General features: G+C 39.5%; 1 protein-coding gene across 1 annotated transcript; it reads left to right on the forward strand.

The window, feature by feature from the left end:
• The first annotated feature begins 10203 nt into the window (after positions 1–10203).
• Positions 10204–13878, forward strand: LOC147614085 (uncharacterized). Its single transcript, XM_086780624.1, has 2 exons — positions 10204–11937; positions 12736–13878. The coding sequence occupies exons 1-2, from the start codon at positions 10303–10305 to the stop codon at positions 13441–13443; spliced, it is 2343 nt and encodes a 780-aa protein (XP_086636750.1). The 5' UTR covers positions 10204–10302; the 3' UTR covers positions 13444–13878.
• Positions 13879–19553: the final 5675 nt, after the last annotated feature.

A 19553-nucleotide genomic window follows, 5' to 3' on the forward strand; every position in this document is an offset into this window, starting at 1 on the left:
CGGGCAACCGAGGAATGTGCAATTCAGGCACAGCACGCAACTCTGGGGTAGACATCCAGCATCCATGAACGCAAAGTAGATGCTTTGATGGACGCTGCCCACCACCGAGTTTCCCAACCTCTCCATATTGCTCCAAAACCCTGCCCAGCTCCTAGAGATCCATTTCAGTGCTCTCTAACTGAACCTCCTCCAACACAATCTTTTCCTTGATGACCCTCTCACCACCTCCACCCTCTTCTACCTCATCCACCAAAATCCCTCCCCTCTCCATTAATCTCCTCGTCACCCTCTTCTTCCAAAACCAACTTTCTTTTGACAACACCACCATCATCTTCACCCTTCCCATTCACCCTCTCACTACCAACCTCGTCAAATGGGCCACGCTCCTAGACTATGGACAAGCCACTAACACTGATGCTTGCATATCAAACTTACAGTCCCCAACCACTGGCCTTTGTCTGTACCCCTATGCCTCTTCCAAATCCATCAATGCCCTTGCCTTACTGGATCGGCTCAGCTAGACAACAATCTACTTCGCTTACAAGGCCCTCCGTCACCGCGCCCTCCCCCCTTACTTCCCCTACAGCCTCCTCGTCCTCTACACTCGCATCTACCACCAACTGGAGGTCATCGCCAATGCCATCCTCCAGTTTGACGATTCCCACATTGCCTTTCCCCCCCACGACTTCACCCTCTCAAAGAGGCTAAGGCCTTCTTCTCGGTAAGCTGCCCCTATGGAAGACCCCGTTGTCGATGACAGTGATGATGAGGATGATTACGACAATGAGGGTGATAACCATCCCACTGGAGGAGACCCCCTACCCACCAACCTCACCCCCAACAACCTCCTCCTAACCCACACCCCCACTCCCACCCAAGCTCCAGATCTTAGTCGCCACCACCCAACCCACTCCCCACTTGTGCGGCCCACCAACGCTCCCCTGAACCACCCACACTCCATTCCAAAATCCTATCAGGCACTAGCTTCCCCCCGTTAACCTCTTCAACCGCCACCCTTCCCCTCTTTCCCTCACCCCATACCACACCACCTCACAACCCCTCGGCACCCTTCCCCTCTTTCCCTCACCCCATACCACACCACCTCACAACCCTTCGCCACCCCCTCCACCAACCCCACCGTCATCCCCTTCCTCCCTCCGTCTAGTATTAGGCCTGCCATTTCTCCCCAAGGATCTCCCTTCTACATTGGTGAACCCACAACCTCTCCTCGACACCTCATTTGGCACCACCCCCTCTCCCTCCAGAACTCTTCTGCCTCCACAACCCCCACCCTTTGAACTACCTTGACCTACCCACCTAGAAGAGGGAAAAAACCCCCACAAGAGCAAGATGAGGTGGACCCCCCCTCAATCCCCTCAACTAGTGTGATCTTTTGGACCACACTGAGTTTGAGCGCCATTCGCATCCTACAGGTCGCTATCTACAACAAGCGCCACTAGCAAAGATCATACACCGCATGGAAATTAATGTCCTCCGGCTCTACATCGATGCCAAGTAGGATGCTTGGAAGCGATAGCACCTATACCGACAACGCAACAGCTACATCCAACCCCACTCCAATGGTCGGCCCCTCACGTTTGATCTTATGGGCGAGCAACCGATTTGGTGGCATCCCTTCCTGATCAAGTTGCAAATCTGGGCCAAGTACTTCAAAGCACCCCACCATATCCGCATCAACTCACTTACCTCCCCATCCATCGTCGATGGGCCTGGGACCTACTCCACACTAAACAGAAACAGGACCCCAAGCTACAGTTCAACTTTCCATGGTTCAACCCTCCTATGTCCTAAAGGACGGAAGAAAGCATGCTAGCCCAAATGCATGTATTCACGCCCAAATATGATTAGGCACCAGATCCTTCCACCATTTACTTCTTCAACCTCATCACCATCCTCTTGGCAGAGTTCCCCACATGGCATTACTACCATGAAGGAGCCCAAGGCCTTGCTTTTTTGAGATCAATAAAAGGCCCCATCCTCAAGCAACTCTTTGTCTACTATGAATTCATCTAGTGGATGCCCCCCTCACATCTCCAAACCTTCAAAGATATGCTAGAGACTGCCTTCTTAACTAGCTACAATGCTTTCCATCAATCCCCCCAATACCCAAAACACGATACGATTTTGTCCGCACATACTCCCTCTACTACCGTTGAGCCTTCTTTTGCCAATTCCAAGGACAATCCTGAATTAGGGAGGGGGGTATGTTAACCACAATGGTTAACATTATTTTAAGCATGGTTACGCTTTATGTAATGCATTTTTATGCAAAACTGTGCTAAGTGCTTCATGTAAAAGATACGGGATGACCTTGCTTACGACATGTGTAATGCCGACCATAAGCAACAAGCCTAGGTGTACATAGAGCTAGAGAACCAATTTTGGGCCCCCAATTGTTAAATGGGTGGCCGACCATTGTAAAAAGAGAGCTCATGTATACAAGTGACTTATGAAATATGAAAGGGATATACAATCCCATTATCACAATTGAGTCTTGTTCTCCCTCCCTCTTTCTCTCATGTGGTTATGGTGGTGAGCTTGTGTGTATGCATGCTTGCTTGCTTGATTATATGTGTGCTTGTAGAGGTGATGCTCCTTTTCTTGCCTCTTCTCATTCTTCTTGCTCTCTCTCTCTTTCACTCTTGCACACACCAAGGCATTGAGATAGGATTTGAGCTCTCCATAGCTCCTTCTCTCATTTCTCGCTACCTAACTCAAGGAAAGCTCCACTTGGGTGACACAAGTGGTGGTGGAGTGAGCCCCTAGCGTCTTCACATCGAGGAGTTAACCATCTTTAAGGTTGGCTAAGTGCATATTCCCAAACCGACCCTTGCAATGTCTCTCTTCTCTTCTATTCTTCCTCTCTCATGAAAGGAGTATGCTCATTTAGGTGAACACCTATCGGTAACTTCAGAGCTTTTGCTCCCAAAATGTGCTTTTGTCAAATCATGGAGCATTTAAACATCATTTGGGGATATAGCATAAAAGATGACCCAACAGTATTGGGATGAAGAATTTCTTACCCGGTTCTACTGCCTCAAATCTAAGTTACCACCCGAGAAAGTATATTTGTATCTGATCACATTCATATTATTAGAGGATTATAAAATTTATTATTGAAATTGCTATTGTTTACGTTTTTATCAATTTTAAATTTCATTTTTACAACAAACAACTCATTAATTTAAAGTAAGTCTCTCCTACCTTGATATCGATAATATAGCAACTCATTAAGTTAAAGTAAGTCTCTCCTACCTTGATATCGATAATCAATCTACAATTTATTTTATGATTTCAAGTAGCAATTTAAGATTGAGATTTTCGTTCATGTTGGTTAAGACTCTTATGCAAAGAAAAGCATGTGCCCTTAATTCAAGGACATTTTTTTAGAACTTCTGCTTCAATAAAATTTCTTTTGATGTACTAAGCTAACTTGACAAGAAGTTTTGATCGAGAGTAATACTACGTCAAGTTGTCATATTACACAATACACGCAACTTTTACTCTCTCCCTAATTTTTTTAAAATTTCTATTCAAATTTCAAGTATGGCTAATTAATCTTCAATTCGACACTTTTCTTGGCTCTTAGAAACACTTCGGGGCCACACTTTCATAACTTGGTGGAAAAGCTCATCGACTATGAGGCTTCTCTTATAGATTTTCTTGACATATGGGGACCCTTCATGTTTTGGGTTCGTGGAATTGTTTGGGACCCGGCCAATAAAAGTGATGGACTTTGACATCACTTCCCTGACTCAAAATTGATGCCTTATCTAGGCTTCATATTTTGTTCTTCTTCAACATGGTCACGGAAATACGGCTCCATATCCCAAAGACCAAAGAAGAATTTTTGATTGTAGCCATTACCCTTGTCATGAATACTTTTCCTCGTATCGCTGACTTTTCAAATTGTATGAGTGTGGCATATGGCATCCTTGGCCATAAATAAACTTCTTTATACATCTCCTTCGTTAGAAAATTATACTACTCTATAGTTTCATGAACTTTTTATGTGTTTTGTAGTAACATTATTTTCAAGCCAATTAATTGCTCCAAGATTAACTTTACTAATTTGGAACCATAACTTGACATCAACTACTAAGGTAAGATCAATTTTAAAGTCAAGTTTGACTTATTTAATACTATCTCAATTTCACAATGCATAACCTTGTTCAACATTATTCGTTTACCCATTATTGACATTTACTACAATTTGATTCACACAAGGTACGCTTTTTATCTATCTAAAGTTAAGCTTCATTTTAAACATGTCTATTTCATATGAGTATTTGTATATCACTCTTAATGAATATTATTTTAAACTGCCATTTCATAAAAATGTTAGCATTACTGATCATTCTTTATTAGTAAATTTCATTACATTGTTAACTCAATGCAGTTAGATTCTTTGTCAACAAGAGAATCATGAGTCATCATGGCATCAACATCTTCAAAAATTTATACTGAGTGACCAAGGGACTTTCCATCTTTCTCTCTATAATTGTTTATAAATATTTATATAATATTTGTGTTTTCTATATATCTATCACGTCTCCAAACAATTGAGTTTGAAAAATATTTCTATGATATTTGTGTTTATAAATATTCCTTTATATTTGTGTTTCCTATATATCTATATGTACATTAGCTATCACGTCTCCAAACAATTGAGTTCAAAAAATATGAATAAACAATGCTCTATACATAAATCTTTCAATTAATCACACTAAAGAATACATGTTATTCATTGTTATTTCATATTGAAACTATACGATATTTTATTGCTAACTCTCTTAGGAAAATCAAACACATTTCATGGCTTAATTTAGCGATACATTTTCATTACTTTATTTTTGCTCACAAAGTTTTGAAAATAACAATAATCACATTTAGTGAAATGTTATTTCTTCAAATTTTTCTTAGTTCCAAGGGAAGAGATTTTATGCATCAGAGTAGATCTTCTTGAGGGTGCTGGCCCTTTCATCTTGAACTTTACTTTATAAAATTTTCACTATGAATTAGTCTCCGTGGCATGGGACATGAGGACTAATCCTAGGTGAGAAAATCTTGATGCATACATATCTATAGCCTTATTCTTGATATAAATATTTATGAGCAAATTCCTTACACAACTGAGGACATTTGCTCTTAATTTCGATGCTCAATATTTTGTGTCAAATATGCTTGTTCATGACTGTTGATCTAGGCTATTCATCCCCACGTTTCTCATTCTAAAATCTCATAAACTAGGTCCACTTAGCATAGGCTTAGCCTAGCCCCATCCAATCCCATGGATCTAGCCTTATGTCAAACCCCACTGGTGGACGACCTATGGAGACAATGTGAACTCACATGCCCATAATTGAAATTGCCTTTTTACTCACACACACCACTTACACAGAGTTCACACATGCACTGATTTGAAAACAATCATTTTATAAAAAACATAACATCATACAAATCTTTTCACATATCATGCATAATATTCCATATCTCCAATCACATAACACAAAGTAGCACATCAATGTCGCATCATCAACATATATCTCCTTGCACCACGACTGTGATCCTCAACAAGATGGCACGTAGTAATGAGCACGATCACTCCTAAATCTCAGTGAGACTGGTGCATGGAGGAGCCCACATATGTCTCAAATCCACCAAGCTATGAAATCCCACTAATCCACGGAGCCACTTCACCCATTCGCCCCCACTATTTTACCAGTCTCAGAAGCACATACACCCTAGTGCCTAACATCAGGGGCCATGCATGTCTAGTACCAACACACATACATAGTCACTAGGCTCCACCTTGTCCCCAATCAATTAGAGCCATTTTCTTGTCGTCACACCAATTGTGCCACGACGACAACCACGTTTGGTTGAGAGGGGTCAAGGTCTTGGACGATTGCCTTTGTGTGATGCATCGTGTGGTTGGAAAATCCATGAACCTATGAAGTGCCTTCACATGTTTCCACAAATAAACAACATATATGCATCAGATGAGTACATTATCCAAGCAGTAATTTCAGGATATGGATTCAAAGACATGAATACAATGTCTAAGTAGTAGTTTCAAGATATGGATTCAAACAACATGCATCATATTCATGCTCGAGGCAATGTAAACCATCGTAAGCTTGATGACACATCATAGCTTTCTAGTTGAAACTCCGAGCAAAAGTCGAATTTCCTCTAGCCGCATCGTGGTGAGGTCATTTCAAGAAATTTATATTTCTAACTTTTCAAGATTATTCTAGATTTTCTTTAAGATAGAGTCTTTCATGTATGATGAGGGTCTTTCTAAGGTCAACTACTCATTTCTCTTATATAGAGTTCATCATCTTGATGTTTGAGATCTTTAAGAGTCTTATGTTCCTACTTTAGTGCACTTTTATGTACATACGGCTAAGAGTCCTCTTTTACTCATAAATCTCCAATTATATTACCCAATTTTTAGTTCAAATTTTTCATTTAATTAGGGGATTATCCTTTCTTGTCTACAACTTGACAATCCTACCGTGGGCTTCCATGGGCTTCCATAGTTATTTCCTCTCTCTCTAGATATATGTATTTCCTTTTCCTAAAATATTAACTCTAGCTTATAAATTGATTAAAAATGACTTTGAATTTCTAACCTAACCTTGGTCATACTTTACACATGCACAATTAGCACTTATAAGAAACTTCCCTCTCTATATTATTTCTTAAACATTCTCTCTATTCAATCATGACATTTTAATCCTTATTTATCCTCTAAATTTAGCCCTGATCTTTCAATCTCTACTCTACCTTGACCTATCATTTAAGTATATTCAAATTGTGCACATTAATGTATACATGCCTTTTCCTTTACAATTTCTAGAGAGAGAAAATTATGGATTTACACTAAGTTTACTAATGATAATCTGGTTTCACATGAGTCTTATTTCCATCATTTCTTTTCTAAAAATTAGGGTATGGGTTTGCACTCTAGAGGTCAATAATGTGAACATTCTCTCTATTCAATCATGATATTTTAATCCTTATTTGCTCTCTAAATTTAGCCCTAATCTTTCAATCTCTACTCTGCCTTCACCTATCATTTAAGTATATTCAAATTGTGCACATTAATGTACACACGTCTTTTCCATTACAATTTTCTAGAGAGATAAAATTATGGATTTACACTAAGTTTACTAAGTTTACTAATGAAAAATTGGTCACATGAGTCTTATTTCCATCATTTCTTTTCTAAAAATTAGGGTATGGGTTTGCACTCTCAGGGGGTCGATAATGTGCATCTAGTATCCTTAATTTAAGGGGTAATTAAGACTCTCACTCTCTCTAAACTCTAGGATAATTCTTGATCCAATCTACCAAAAACATCAATATCCAAGTCTCTCTAAAAATATATTTTTCCTTGTAATGGTTATCCAAATTAAATCCTAATATACTAGGGTTTATCTCTCTACAATGTTTACTTCACACCTAGGTTATCTCTCCTAATTCAAAGTCATAATTTAAAGGTCTTGTCAATTCACTTAGGCTAATCCCTTAGATTAATCTACACGCCTACATGTATATGGTCAAAAACCAATAATTTCTTAGTAATCGTAAGGTTTACATGGTAAAGGATAGTCAATTATTTTTTTAGTTTTTAGGATATGACGCAGAATCCTTAGTCTATTGTAGAAATCAATAAAAAACTCAAATTTAGTCTACCTAAATCTAATGTATGCTTTCTTGAGAATAAAGGACAATATAGGCTATTAAAGCCTTACTGCACCACCCAAAAAGCCTTGGTAGAAACTTACCCTAAGGTGAAAATAGACCTTGCCAGGGTACAGTGTATTAAATTAAATAGAGAATTATTAAATTATTTATTTACTTGAAATCAAGGTATCCAACTCAATTTAACTGCAAGAATTAACAAAAGAAATGTTAATTTTTGAATATGAGAGCTGACTGTACCTTTTTAGCCTAGCTTGGGAGTTGGAGTAAGGTTTAATTGCGAAGTAGAGAAGCTACACAAGTCCCTAGAAGTCCTTGAGTTTTTCTTGAGCTCCCAAATGTGCTCTAGTGGTCCCAAGGCTCCTGCGCAAGTGCAATATACAATGATTGGATTCGGTAAAAGTGTTATGTACGTGCTGAAAACTATGTAAGTATACCCTCTTTCCCTAGGTAAAAATTCGTGGATTTCTCAAGGGCTAAGGTAGCCTTTATGTACTTGCAAAAATGAAGACTGATCATGTTAGCTCTCACACACACATAATGCTCAAATATAAGAACACAAAGGTGTAGATTGTGAAAGAGATTGGCAAGCTCAAAGGAGAGAGATGAAGCTCTCTACAAGTACAAAGAGAAAGTACAAATGAGTAGGAACTCTAAACCGAGCATGAGGTTGCTTATATATCTAACCCTAAGGTGCCCGTTCATACTTGGGGAAAAACCCAGTGAGGACAAAAGTGCCCATGGCGTAAGTAAATATCCTCACAGTGTAGTACTACCATATATCTAACAAACCCCCTATAGTATAAATGTGAGGTTTACAGAGATTTGCAGATCAATCTCTCAAAGGGAAGAGGCCCAAAGCTTTATGGAAGGCCTTAAGCTTTTCACGTGATAAGGCTTTAGTGAAAAGATCTACCACATTGTAATGTGTACTACAATAGATCAGATTGATCTCTCCTACATGGAACCACTCTTTAACATAGTGGTAATGCACTTCAATGTGCTTAGTCTTGGCATGAAAGCATGATTCTTTGAAATTGCCATTGTGCTGTGATTGTCAGTGATGAGAATAGGAGTCGGGGTGTCTGGAAGGGACGTAAAGATCCTCTATCAATCTTGTGAACCATACACATTCAACTATGCTACTATATATTGAGCTTCAGGATGATGTTGCCATTGTTGGTTGATTCTTTCTTAGCTAAGATATGTACAAATTGCCTAGATTGTCGTGTATCATAATCGCGTGCCCAATCGAAATCACTGAAGGCCTGCAGTTCTAAATCACCCCCCTTGGCATAGAACAATCCACACTTTACCACCTAGCCTTAGACTTTACAATTTATAAATTCAACCTAAGCCCAATTAAAATGTGCACTCTTCTATTGACAAAATTTACCAAGGCTAATGCTTTTACACCCTAGCACATTTTATTTACATATGGATTATTATTATTATTTACTTTTCTTAGAATAACTCATTTATTATTTTTATAAAAAATTTTAATAACATTTTCTCTTTCTAACTCTAATGTGTGCAGGGGAGGGGATACACTCTGCATATATGGGAAAGTCCCAAAATAAATTTGTGTACATACCAACTTGACTAATTACTTTAAATTTTATTTTTCTAATTTTATTGTCTCATCCTCTCAAGTCTCTCCCATTAAATGCACACCTTCTTTAAAAAAATCACATTCTCTCACTAAAAAGTGCACCTCACAAAATAATGCCTTAGAATAGGAAACCTTCTTTTAAACAATCACATTCCCTCTCAAAAAAGTGTACCTCACAAAATAATGCCTCGGTTGAAAATCATGGAAAAGGAAGAGGGATTTTAAAAGTTTGGCCAGAATCACCGTTTTTATATATACACTACTCACACACCCAACTCCGATTACATGGACACGCAACACCGTAAAGAGCACGGTCAAGCCTCATAAGTTAATCGAAAATGATTTCGTTCTTAGATTAAGAGCTGTGCACATTTCATGTGATATCTAGTGTTCTACAAGGGAGTACTTTTGCTGTTATGCTCCTCATGAGTCCTCTAAGGCAATACCTTAAGGTGGGGTAGCAAAACCACTCTTAGAAATGGGAGTGATGAACCTAATGACAAAAACACATCTCTATGGGTGGTATTTATAAGATCGTGTTAAGCCCCCCCGGCTCAAATACAAAAAACTACTGGTGTCTACATATCAATTCTATTCATCCGTGAACCCTTCTTGCATTGCTTGATTCATGTACGGGACTTTGACTCCATGTGACTTTGGAAGACTTTTAGCTTGTTTTATAAATCAAAATGGGTTAGTATGGTGTGTGCACCTCATCAAATCAAAATAAAAATTAAAAATTTGAAATATGAAATAATTATGAGTCCTTCGAATTTCGAATTTCAAAATTTCAGCCGCCCCTTGTCTTTCGTCCTGTGGCGTGTCGCGTCTCGAAACCTGTGGATCCGCTTCCTGCGCGCAGGAGTTCCCTCCACTTTTTCAAATCCTTCTCTCTCTCTCTCTCTCTCTCTCTCGACTCAAAACGATTACCGGCTCCACAACACAGTAGCACAGCGATGGAAGCAGTTCGTGTGGAGGGGTTGGACATGGAGGCGGTGGCGGGCTTGCTGGCTGCTACGGAGGGGGACGAGAACAGTGAGGCTTCTTCCCGTCTTGTCATTCACGTGTACAGCAAGCTGGCCAAGCTGCACAAGCACGGCGTCATCCCCTACCTGCCCCGCATCATGGCCTCTGTCTTGGCCTCCCTCTCTTGCTCGCCGCAGCTGCACACCGCCTGCACCGAGGTGGTCGCCTCCCTGGCCGTCCACACCATCGACCCTGCCCGCGACCCAGCTTCAAACGAGGAGGCCCTGCGCAGCTTATGCCGCCCGCTCCTCTCTGCCCTCTCTAGCTCGCAGCCGCCCCTCCTTGCCATCGGCGCTGCTGCTTGCTTGCAGGCCCTGGTCGAGTCGGACAGATGGCGATGCGCCCCTCTCGATCTGCAAGAGCTCATCTGTGTCAAAGGAACCCAGGCTCTCACCAATGAGGGCATGCAGACGGTCGCTCACATGTGCCTCATGCGATCCCTTGCCAAGTTCAGCAGCAGCGTTGTCATCCAAGGCTATGGAGCCCGCCTGCTCAGTGCGGGAATGGAGATTCTGCAGAGCACCTCCGGTATGGCAGAATCATGGCAAAAACGGGTAGCTGCTGCACAGCTGCTGCAAAGTGTGCTCAAAATAGCCGATGCAGAGCTGCTGGACCTTGATCTTAGTCCTATCGTTGGGGTTCTGCAAGACTGCCAGCTGGACAGAGTGGCTGGGGTTCGCACCGCCGTGGCAGATGCCCTCCGGACAGCAAGCTTGTTTGCGTCATCGGATGCCACTTCTCAGAACACCAACCCGGTGGCTGACAAACACATCACACGGCAGATCGTTCTAGGGTTTCAGGTGCAGTCAGAGATGGCTTCCCCTAACATTGGCACACCAGGCCATGGCACTGTGTTTGGATCCACACCATCTTCCCACAAGTTTGGTAAATGGGCGAAACACTCACCTCTTTTTCCCTTGCAGCAATCCCCTGTGGTAGATCCCACCCTTGTTACTTCTCGCAGGCGGCCTGGTGTGTTAAAGCCTTCTGATTACAAAGAGAACGTCCCCCCTGCAGATAACGCAGAATTCCCTGCCACATGTAGGCATCGTTCGAGGGACATGTGGATGTTAAAGAAGCATTCTCCCATGTTTCGGGCTACAAGCATCATGATGAACTCTCACTCTGAGAGTTTAAATTCGTTTAGCAGTCCCCAAACACCTATTTTGTCCTTTTCTGGGGGTACCGAGGCTGGGGATGGAGACTCTGCTGTCCTGAGTTTGCGTGAGTGTTCTGGAAAAGGGGACGGTGGCATTGAAGATCACTTTTGCCTCTCTACAATAGGGAGAGGCACATTGGAGAACAATCACAGAAAGAGTGGCCAAAATTTTACTACCTTGGGCAATATGGTAGGCTGCACCCATCGTTGTGTACAGGAGCAATACAGAGATGGGGAAGCTTTTAGCATATTTGGGGAAAGTAGAGTTGGAAGCAGGTCAACCGAGTTGACAGAGGCAAAGCTGGGCAACGTGGGCAATGGGGACACTGGGCTCTCTCCACTGGATGACGAGTGTGCTAATGATTGTGAAAGCATTATCAGCTCAGAACATGAGCCCAACCTTCAGGTACATCCAGCACTCAGCAGTGATTCTACAGCATTCTGTTTTTTTGGGGGGAAGGGTGGTGGTGGGGGTGCAGCGAGAGAGATTTCTACTCATAAGGATGAGTTTTGAGCATGCCTTCACCTCCACATAGTAGATTTTACGGACAGTGTTTTTTAAGCATTGTGGAGGCTGAATCTAGATTCTTGGGGCCTTCCAACAAAGTATCATGAATGATATTCAAGCTTTAGGTCTCTTATAGATGTCCACATTGACACCGTAGTTTCAATCAAGTGGGACATGCAACGTGATGAGAGAGGAGCTTATGATAAGTCAACTGGCTTCTGCTTCCCCACGATCTTCATAGACCTCTCAATACTATCCAAACAAGTGGGCCATTTAGAGAGATTCTTTCCATCCTGTTGTTTCTCCTCTTCAAGCTACTTGATTTTCAGCTGTAGGTCTCTTTTGGATGCCTTATTCGCCACCATAGCTATGTCAGTCATAGCTCTTCCTATGGCAGCCTTGCTTATTTAATCTTCTCGCTAGACACATGCTACGAGTCAGCGTTCCTTCTCTGGACAGTCTTGAATGTGATCTGCTTGTCACACATGATATTTAGGCAGGATTGACTTAGCAGGCATGAATGGAAGTGCTTCTTGTCAGTCTTTATGTATGTCTGTTTTCTTTATGCTGTTGACTAACATGTGACAAAGCTTCGCCAGCCATTCTATTGTCCAGCAATGGCGGGTTTGCTTTTTGGATTTTGAATGATCCTTTCAGTGACTGCAGGGGCAACTTGTTTCTGTGATACTTTTGCAGGTGGCCAAAAACCAATCAATTGCAGAGGACCTACTTATGACTCCCAAGGGGCTGATATGCTCTTTGCAATGTGATGACATGTATCATTCAGACTTGGAACAAGGGAACTCCATGGATTCTGATGTTGAGATGTTGAGCAAGACAGGATGGGGTATGTGCGAAGATCCTGACGGAGGTGAAAGTGAGGCAGATGGTTATGATGAGTACTCAACAATCGATACAGCTTCTCAAGAAAGCAACGTCACTTCTAGCTCACCTTGTTCTTTCTTGAGGGATACACAAGCGAACAAGGAAAGTGAAGACAAAATAAGCTGGAGAGGGGTGAGAGGTGATGATTCAGACATGCAAGTAGCAGGGTTATCTCCGATGTCTGTCAGGAAGTTCTCAAGCTGTTCATTGTCTGACAAGGATAAAACAATGGAACATCATAATCAGGTTGCTCATAAACATGTTCAGATCACTCATGAAGATGGCAAGGTTGTTGATGGGGACTGTAGGCCACCTGTTTTTGTGGATCGTCAGATCAGGCCTGTAAATGCGGATCTCATGATTGCTGCATCTACTCAAAAGGCTTTTTGCGGTCTGTTGAGGAAAACCAAAAGCTTCATTGGGATAACTTTTGCTATTGTGACCTTCTGTGCAGCAGCAGTTTGGGTAACGAGATACCCGGGCGACCTTCAGGAATTGAATGTTTTGGTGCCTACGTGAATACAGTCTTGTCTCTCCTGCTTCCAACCTTTTACAGTCTTGCTGTATTCCAGTTGTAAGCCCACAACAACAACAGCTTTTCTATTTTATTTTATCTGCAGAGTATGGACATTTTTCCCTGCCTGATGTCTCTGCTTTCCTTTCGATTCTTCGTGAGGTCCACTTCACAGCTTTCCGCCGGGAAGCTGTGAGGAAGGGGCAGCATAGAACACTTCAAGTAGAAAGACAATGGCCCCGTACATGAGGTGCCGGTGCCTGCTTGTAAGCGGTTCTTTCTCAGTTTTTGTCCTGCCTCGCGAGTATAACGTTTCTTTATATATTTTGGGTGGTGGACCATCGAGGTAGGAATACTAGCTCGCATGGCCTTCTCAGCTGGTTGGGTTTCATGGAACAACTATTGTGGTTGAAGTAGCTGGTTGAAAATAGAGGTCAGCATGGTGCTTTCTTTAAGATCAATTTATTTTTGTGATTCTTAAACTAGTTAATCACTTTGCTTGCTTCTTCACTATACCACCACTGTGAACTTTGTGCGCTTATAGATATTGAGATGGATTTCTCTCCAAGTTTCTCCTCTATACAAATCATTTTTCTCTTGATGCTCTTTAAGGCATTAACAAGGAGGTTCAAGGGTTAGGTCATGTATCACATTCTCGTTTAAGGTTTGAATCTTATATTCTTTCTCCTGTTCCATCTACCTTAGCTAGTTTATATTATGGTGCAATAGTCTTTGCAAAGAATCAATGATTAATTGATGAAAACTAATGTAACCACCACCAAATGATTTTACTTGGATTAATGTCTTTAGTAATTGCATGTTTAGAATGACCTCAATCTTATCCCTACCATCTAGGCACCTTCTTTGGAGATGATTTAGAGATGTTAAGCACTGTACTAAACACACTTAAGGGGTTAAAGATATTTGAGTATCATGGCATTATTTATTCTTATCTCAATTACTATATTGTAAAATCAATTATTTATTCTTATCTCAATTACTATACTGTAAAATCATTATTTATTACTATCTCAATTACTATATCATAAAATCATTATTTATTACTATCTTAATTACTATATCATAAAATCATGAATAAAATTAAAACACTTACGCAAAATGTTCACAAATGCTTCTATCATAGTCCATCAACTAATTTCCAAAGCATTGCATATTCCAAATAGTAAACATTTAATTGGAATGGTGATGGTTTTTGGTTGCTTCTTGGGTGCAATGCTAACTTATTGTAGCTTCTTTTTCATGACATACTATGAATGAAGAGTAATTGAAACATGTCTTCAATTGATTTCTTGTCATCCATACGTGGACCTTCTTATTCTTGTATATTTTTTTTTCTCGATTCATCACATATGTGTAGGTCTTGTCAAACTTTTTCATAGAATTAGACTAAGTAGTAAAAACTCCACAAAAACAAGAAAGACCCACAATTTAAATAAAAACATAAAAAGTTTAAGCGTTAGATTGTTGAACCTCTCTAAGAGGGGTATAAGGTACTAATACAGCAAACCACTCACATTAACCTACATGAGATGAGAGTAGCACCATGGCCTCTATAGATAATAGATATTCCAAAGCCCTTATGCTTGTGGGGTCTATCCACAAGAAAAGAAATATTGATGGTTTAAAAGGTCTTGTTCAAACAATGGCACCATTAATGAGTCAATAACATTCCACCTTTAAATAGCAAATAAAACAGTTAGGATCATAAAGCACAAATCTTTCAAGATTCAAGAAATGGGGCTCTTAACAAACCTAGTTCAAAAAATGGCACCATTATTAGGAAGTGGCACCATTGATGACTTAACATCATTCCACCTTAAATAGTAAAATAAAAGAAATTGGATCATTAAGCATAGATGACTCTTATGTGTAAATCTTTCAAGATTCAAGAAATGGGGTCCTTAAACATAAAACAAAGCCAAGTACCTCAAGTAAAGTTGCATGAAATCTAAGATCCAACAGAGTCTTTAATTGCACTTTGATCCATGCTAGAGTTGGTTAGATTAATTTCCTATTTTTTATTTTCTCTATTTGTACTAGTTGGATTTTTATTTTCTCTATTTGTACTAGTTGGATTTTTATTTTCTCTGTTCACGGGGAATATTTTTCTACTAGGATCTTAAAACTTGCAATTTTAAATTTTACAAGTTTTTCTTCAATATTTATAGGTTTTTTCATTAAAATATTTAACTAAAATGCTTAGAATTTTGTTGATCTTTAAAATTGCAAAAATAAAGTTTACAAGTGAGATCATGAATTTTGTAGGTGCGTTGTAAGGGTTTGCGGGTTTTCTGTAACACTGCTATGATCCATGCTGATTGGTTGGATCAATCTTCTATTTTTATTTTCTTTATATGACTAACTCATGAGTAGCTTCCTTCCATGATGGGCTTGATGAGTACCTTGGGCTAGAATGTTAGCATTTGTATTGATGGCTTCCTCAAGTGAATGGTAGAAATGAAAATTAAAAGAATTCATTGTTGACTTTTGTTGAAAAATGTAATGTGTGAAGGTGCAACATGTGTAGAGAAAGGAGAGGAGCATGCACATTAGAAAAGGAATAGACTAAGGGCTTATTGTTGAAGGTTGATTTCTATGGTCATTTGTAAAAGGTGAAGTCAAAGGCAGCACATGGAAAGTGCAAAGAGGCACATGTAGTATGAGCATTTATGAACACATGGACTATACAAGTATATCTTGTAAGATGGAGTTCCATGAGAGCTATAAAAGGATGTACTTGGATTAACTCTAATGATAATAGATATATCTTGTAAGATGGAGCTCCATGAGAGCTAAAAAGGATGTACTTGGATTAACTCTAATGATAATAGATTGTGTAGTTATTTGTGAACATTATCTTTGTTAATATCTTATTAATTTTTCTTAATCATCTCATGACTACCCTAGATCCATGATTTTTAACATGGTATCAGAGCATCGATGGGCTAGCCTTTAGCAAGTGTTTAGGGGGTTATTACTTTTCGTGTCCTTGATTAAAAAGTGATTAGAGGGTTATTACTTTTCGTATCCTTGATTAAAAAAGTGATTAGGGCGTTGTGTTTAGCATCATCTGAAGAGGCACTGGCTGGCTAGTTGTCAACTTAAAAGCGGAAGGCGAAATTGTGAGAGCGCGAAGGCGGTAGAAGAAGACGCTATAGCCATATTGTTAAAAAGCATGACACTTGAAGAGTATGGCCCCTTGGTGGCTACCTTAAAGAGCTTTCCAAATCCAACCATTAAGTAGCACTCATAGAAGAAAAGTGGATTCGAGGGAAGACATCTCAAGCTACATCAAGTGAGGATAAAGCACACTTCTCTAGAGAATTGGGACTGAGAACTAGAGAAGAACCAACAAGGACAAAGATGACCTGCCATTACTATGGCAAAATTGGTCACGTGGCAAAGGATTGCTGGCATAAAAAGAGAGCTAAAGAAGCCAATGTAATGACAAAGAAGAAAAACAGTGAGATGAGGCCTCCCAGGATGGAGGCAACACTGAGCATCTCTTCTAGATGATATGAGGAGCATGGCTCCTAACACCTGGTTGTAACCCTACTCTCCCAATGTGTAAAGTGTCAAGACAAAGCTAACATTGTAGCTCATAGAGCAACCTAGACGGATCGCTCCAACCATATGAGTATGGAGTGTAGGTAAGATCAATGCATGTTAGGTGTTAGACCCTCATCACATTAAGGGAAGGTGTTGAGAAATACAATGTGTGAGGGTGCAACATGTGTAGAGCAAGGGGAGGAGCATGCACATTAGAAAAGAAATAGACTAATTGTCCATTCTAAAAGGTTGATTTGTATGGACATTTGTAAAAGGTGAAGTCAAAGGTCAAAAAGATAGCACATGGAAAGTGCAAGGAGGCACATGTAATGTGAGCATTTATGGACACATGGATGGCACAAGGGTATACATATCTTGTGAGATGGAGCTCCATAAGAGCTATAAAAGGATGTAATTGGATTAAATTTAAATTTAAATTTAAGAGATTATGTGGTTATTTGTGAGCATTATCTTTGCTAATATCTCAATAATTTTTCTTAATCATATCATTAGTCTCTTCAAGCATGTTAGCAACAATCACTTGCTACTATGAGCTGCCCTAGATCCATGATTTTTAACAACTTTGTAATTGTCTCATTGATTGTGGTAGAACAAAGGACGAGGCCCAATGATGTTAATATTGGAACTCTCTCCAACAAAACATGTACAATTTGTTAAGTCTAAAGGTGTCACTTTTATGTCAAGGTTTTTTTTAAAAGGCTTTTCATTGTTGGTTTTTGGACATCTTATGGTTTCTCGTACAAGTGGCATATTTTAAGGTGTGAAACTTAACATGGCATATATTAAAGTGTTAAAAACTTAACATGTTAATAATGTATGCTTCAAAGTTAACATATGGTGGAGGTGGTTTCCTTTCACAATGTATAGAAAGTATAGCTACTTATTATTAACATGTTGATGATGTGAAGATGTATGCTTTAGAAGTTTATGGTGCAGTCTCTCATTGGTGTGGTGGATAATTAGCTTGTCACACTTATTCCATGGATAAAGCTTGTTGATTGAAATAATGTTGAATCAATGGTAGAATACACTCTCACCTGGTTGCCTTACCTCTTATATTATGAATGTGTCCACCAGAGGTGCCATGCATCCAAGGTGTTTGTAGATTAATAATTGAGTCCATTAAAAAAGAATACGAGTTTTTGCAAAGGAAATGTGCCTAGAGGGAGACAGGAGGTGAAAAGGTGAGGAGGAGGGTAGGTGTGGGAGGAGCGTGAAGATTTAGATATGATGAATATTATCATTATGAAAATAATTTTGTAATTGAGGGCTCAGTCTTCAATTTGCACTTTTATTTTTTAGTATTTGTTATCAAGTACGTTGAGTAATTTGTGTTTTTTTAAGTATTGGTATGCATCATATATATTATCATTAAGACATTAGCATGACTAAATTTCAAGTATGCTCGTGTGTGCTCAATTATACATTTGCGAGTTGTATAAATTTTTTAATATATATTTGAAGGATTAGTGTAAGTCCATAGAACTATCTCTCAGTGGGGTGCACGAGGTAGAGTAGTATACAAGCATAACTTTTGATGGGTTAGATGGCTTGCATAGTATGAGCATGGTTGGGAACTATGATGAGCTAGCTAACTAAACTTTGAAAGGACTAGGAAACTCACCACTACCCACCACTATGCCATTTGAAGCCTAGAAAATGGGTAAACAATGATGTTTAATGGGCTTTACTACACTCTAAAAGGGCTAAGCAAACTGCCCCCATCACACCCCCCTTCCTTTAAACCCAAAAATAAAAAGCATGCACAACAATAAAGGCGACTTACTAAGCACATATAAGCCTAAGACGACTATAAATCTCCAAGTTAATTAGGTGAATCAACCCATAGTTGGTTGGAGTGGCTCCCACTAGAAGACTATATAATAGTTAATTGGGTTGTAAACATAACTAATTAAGATTGATATTTATGCAATTCATTAGACTGCCATCTATGTTGAATTTGCAAGCATCATATGGTTCACTAGGCTAGCTATACATAACAAATTAAGCAAGGATCATAGCTAAATAGACTTGCTTAAGAAATTAGATAAGTAAGGTAGGTGAGTATACAAGCAAGTAATCTTGTAGGTGCAAGGTTTATGGGACTTAGCATGGTTTTTTAGAGTACCATGTTTGATCTCAATATCTTGATACATTACCCTGATACAATGTGGTAGTCTACTTAGAGTAAAAAATGACATGACATACAACATATCACATGTGCATGTGTCTTTGACTTTAGTAATTTCAAGTTGGGTATTTTATTTTCATACTTTTGGTAGGATTTGGGTATTTTATTTTCATGTACAAGTTATGATACAATATTTAAGAACATTTTATCACTCTTGCCTCTCCTATTTGTGATACTTTGTTTAATCTATACCTAAAGGCCTTGCCAATCTAATCACAAATGATGTGAACCATCTAGGATAAATGCAAGGTCATTTGGTGTAATTAGGTTGTTTTCACATCGTGCCTTCCCATTCCTTTAGGGATGCTTAAAAGTATTTAAAGAGTTAGTTAT

This window comes from Cibotium barometz, chromosome 42, assembly GCF_041138505.1.
Source record: "Cibotium barometz isolate CiBa-2024 chromosome 42, ASM4113850v1, whole genome shotgun sequence".
In the NCBI taxonomy this organism is placed as follows: domain Eukaryota; kingdom Viridiplantae; phylum Streptophyta; class Polypodiopsida; order Cyatheales; family Cibotiaceae; genus Cibotium; species Cibotium barometz.

What these genes read in the sequence shown, in the direction of transcription:
- LOC147614085 (XM_086780624.1), top strand. Translation starts at nt 10,303, where the DNA reads ATGGAAGCAGTTCGTGTGGAGGGGTTGGACATGGAGGCGGTGGCGGGC. An exon ending in AACATGAGCCCAACCTTCAG is followed by an intron (nt 11,938 to 12,735) that starts GTACATCCAGCA and finishes ATACTTTTGCAG; the next exon opens with GTGGCCAAAAACCAATCAAT.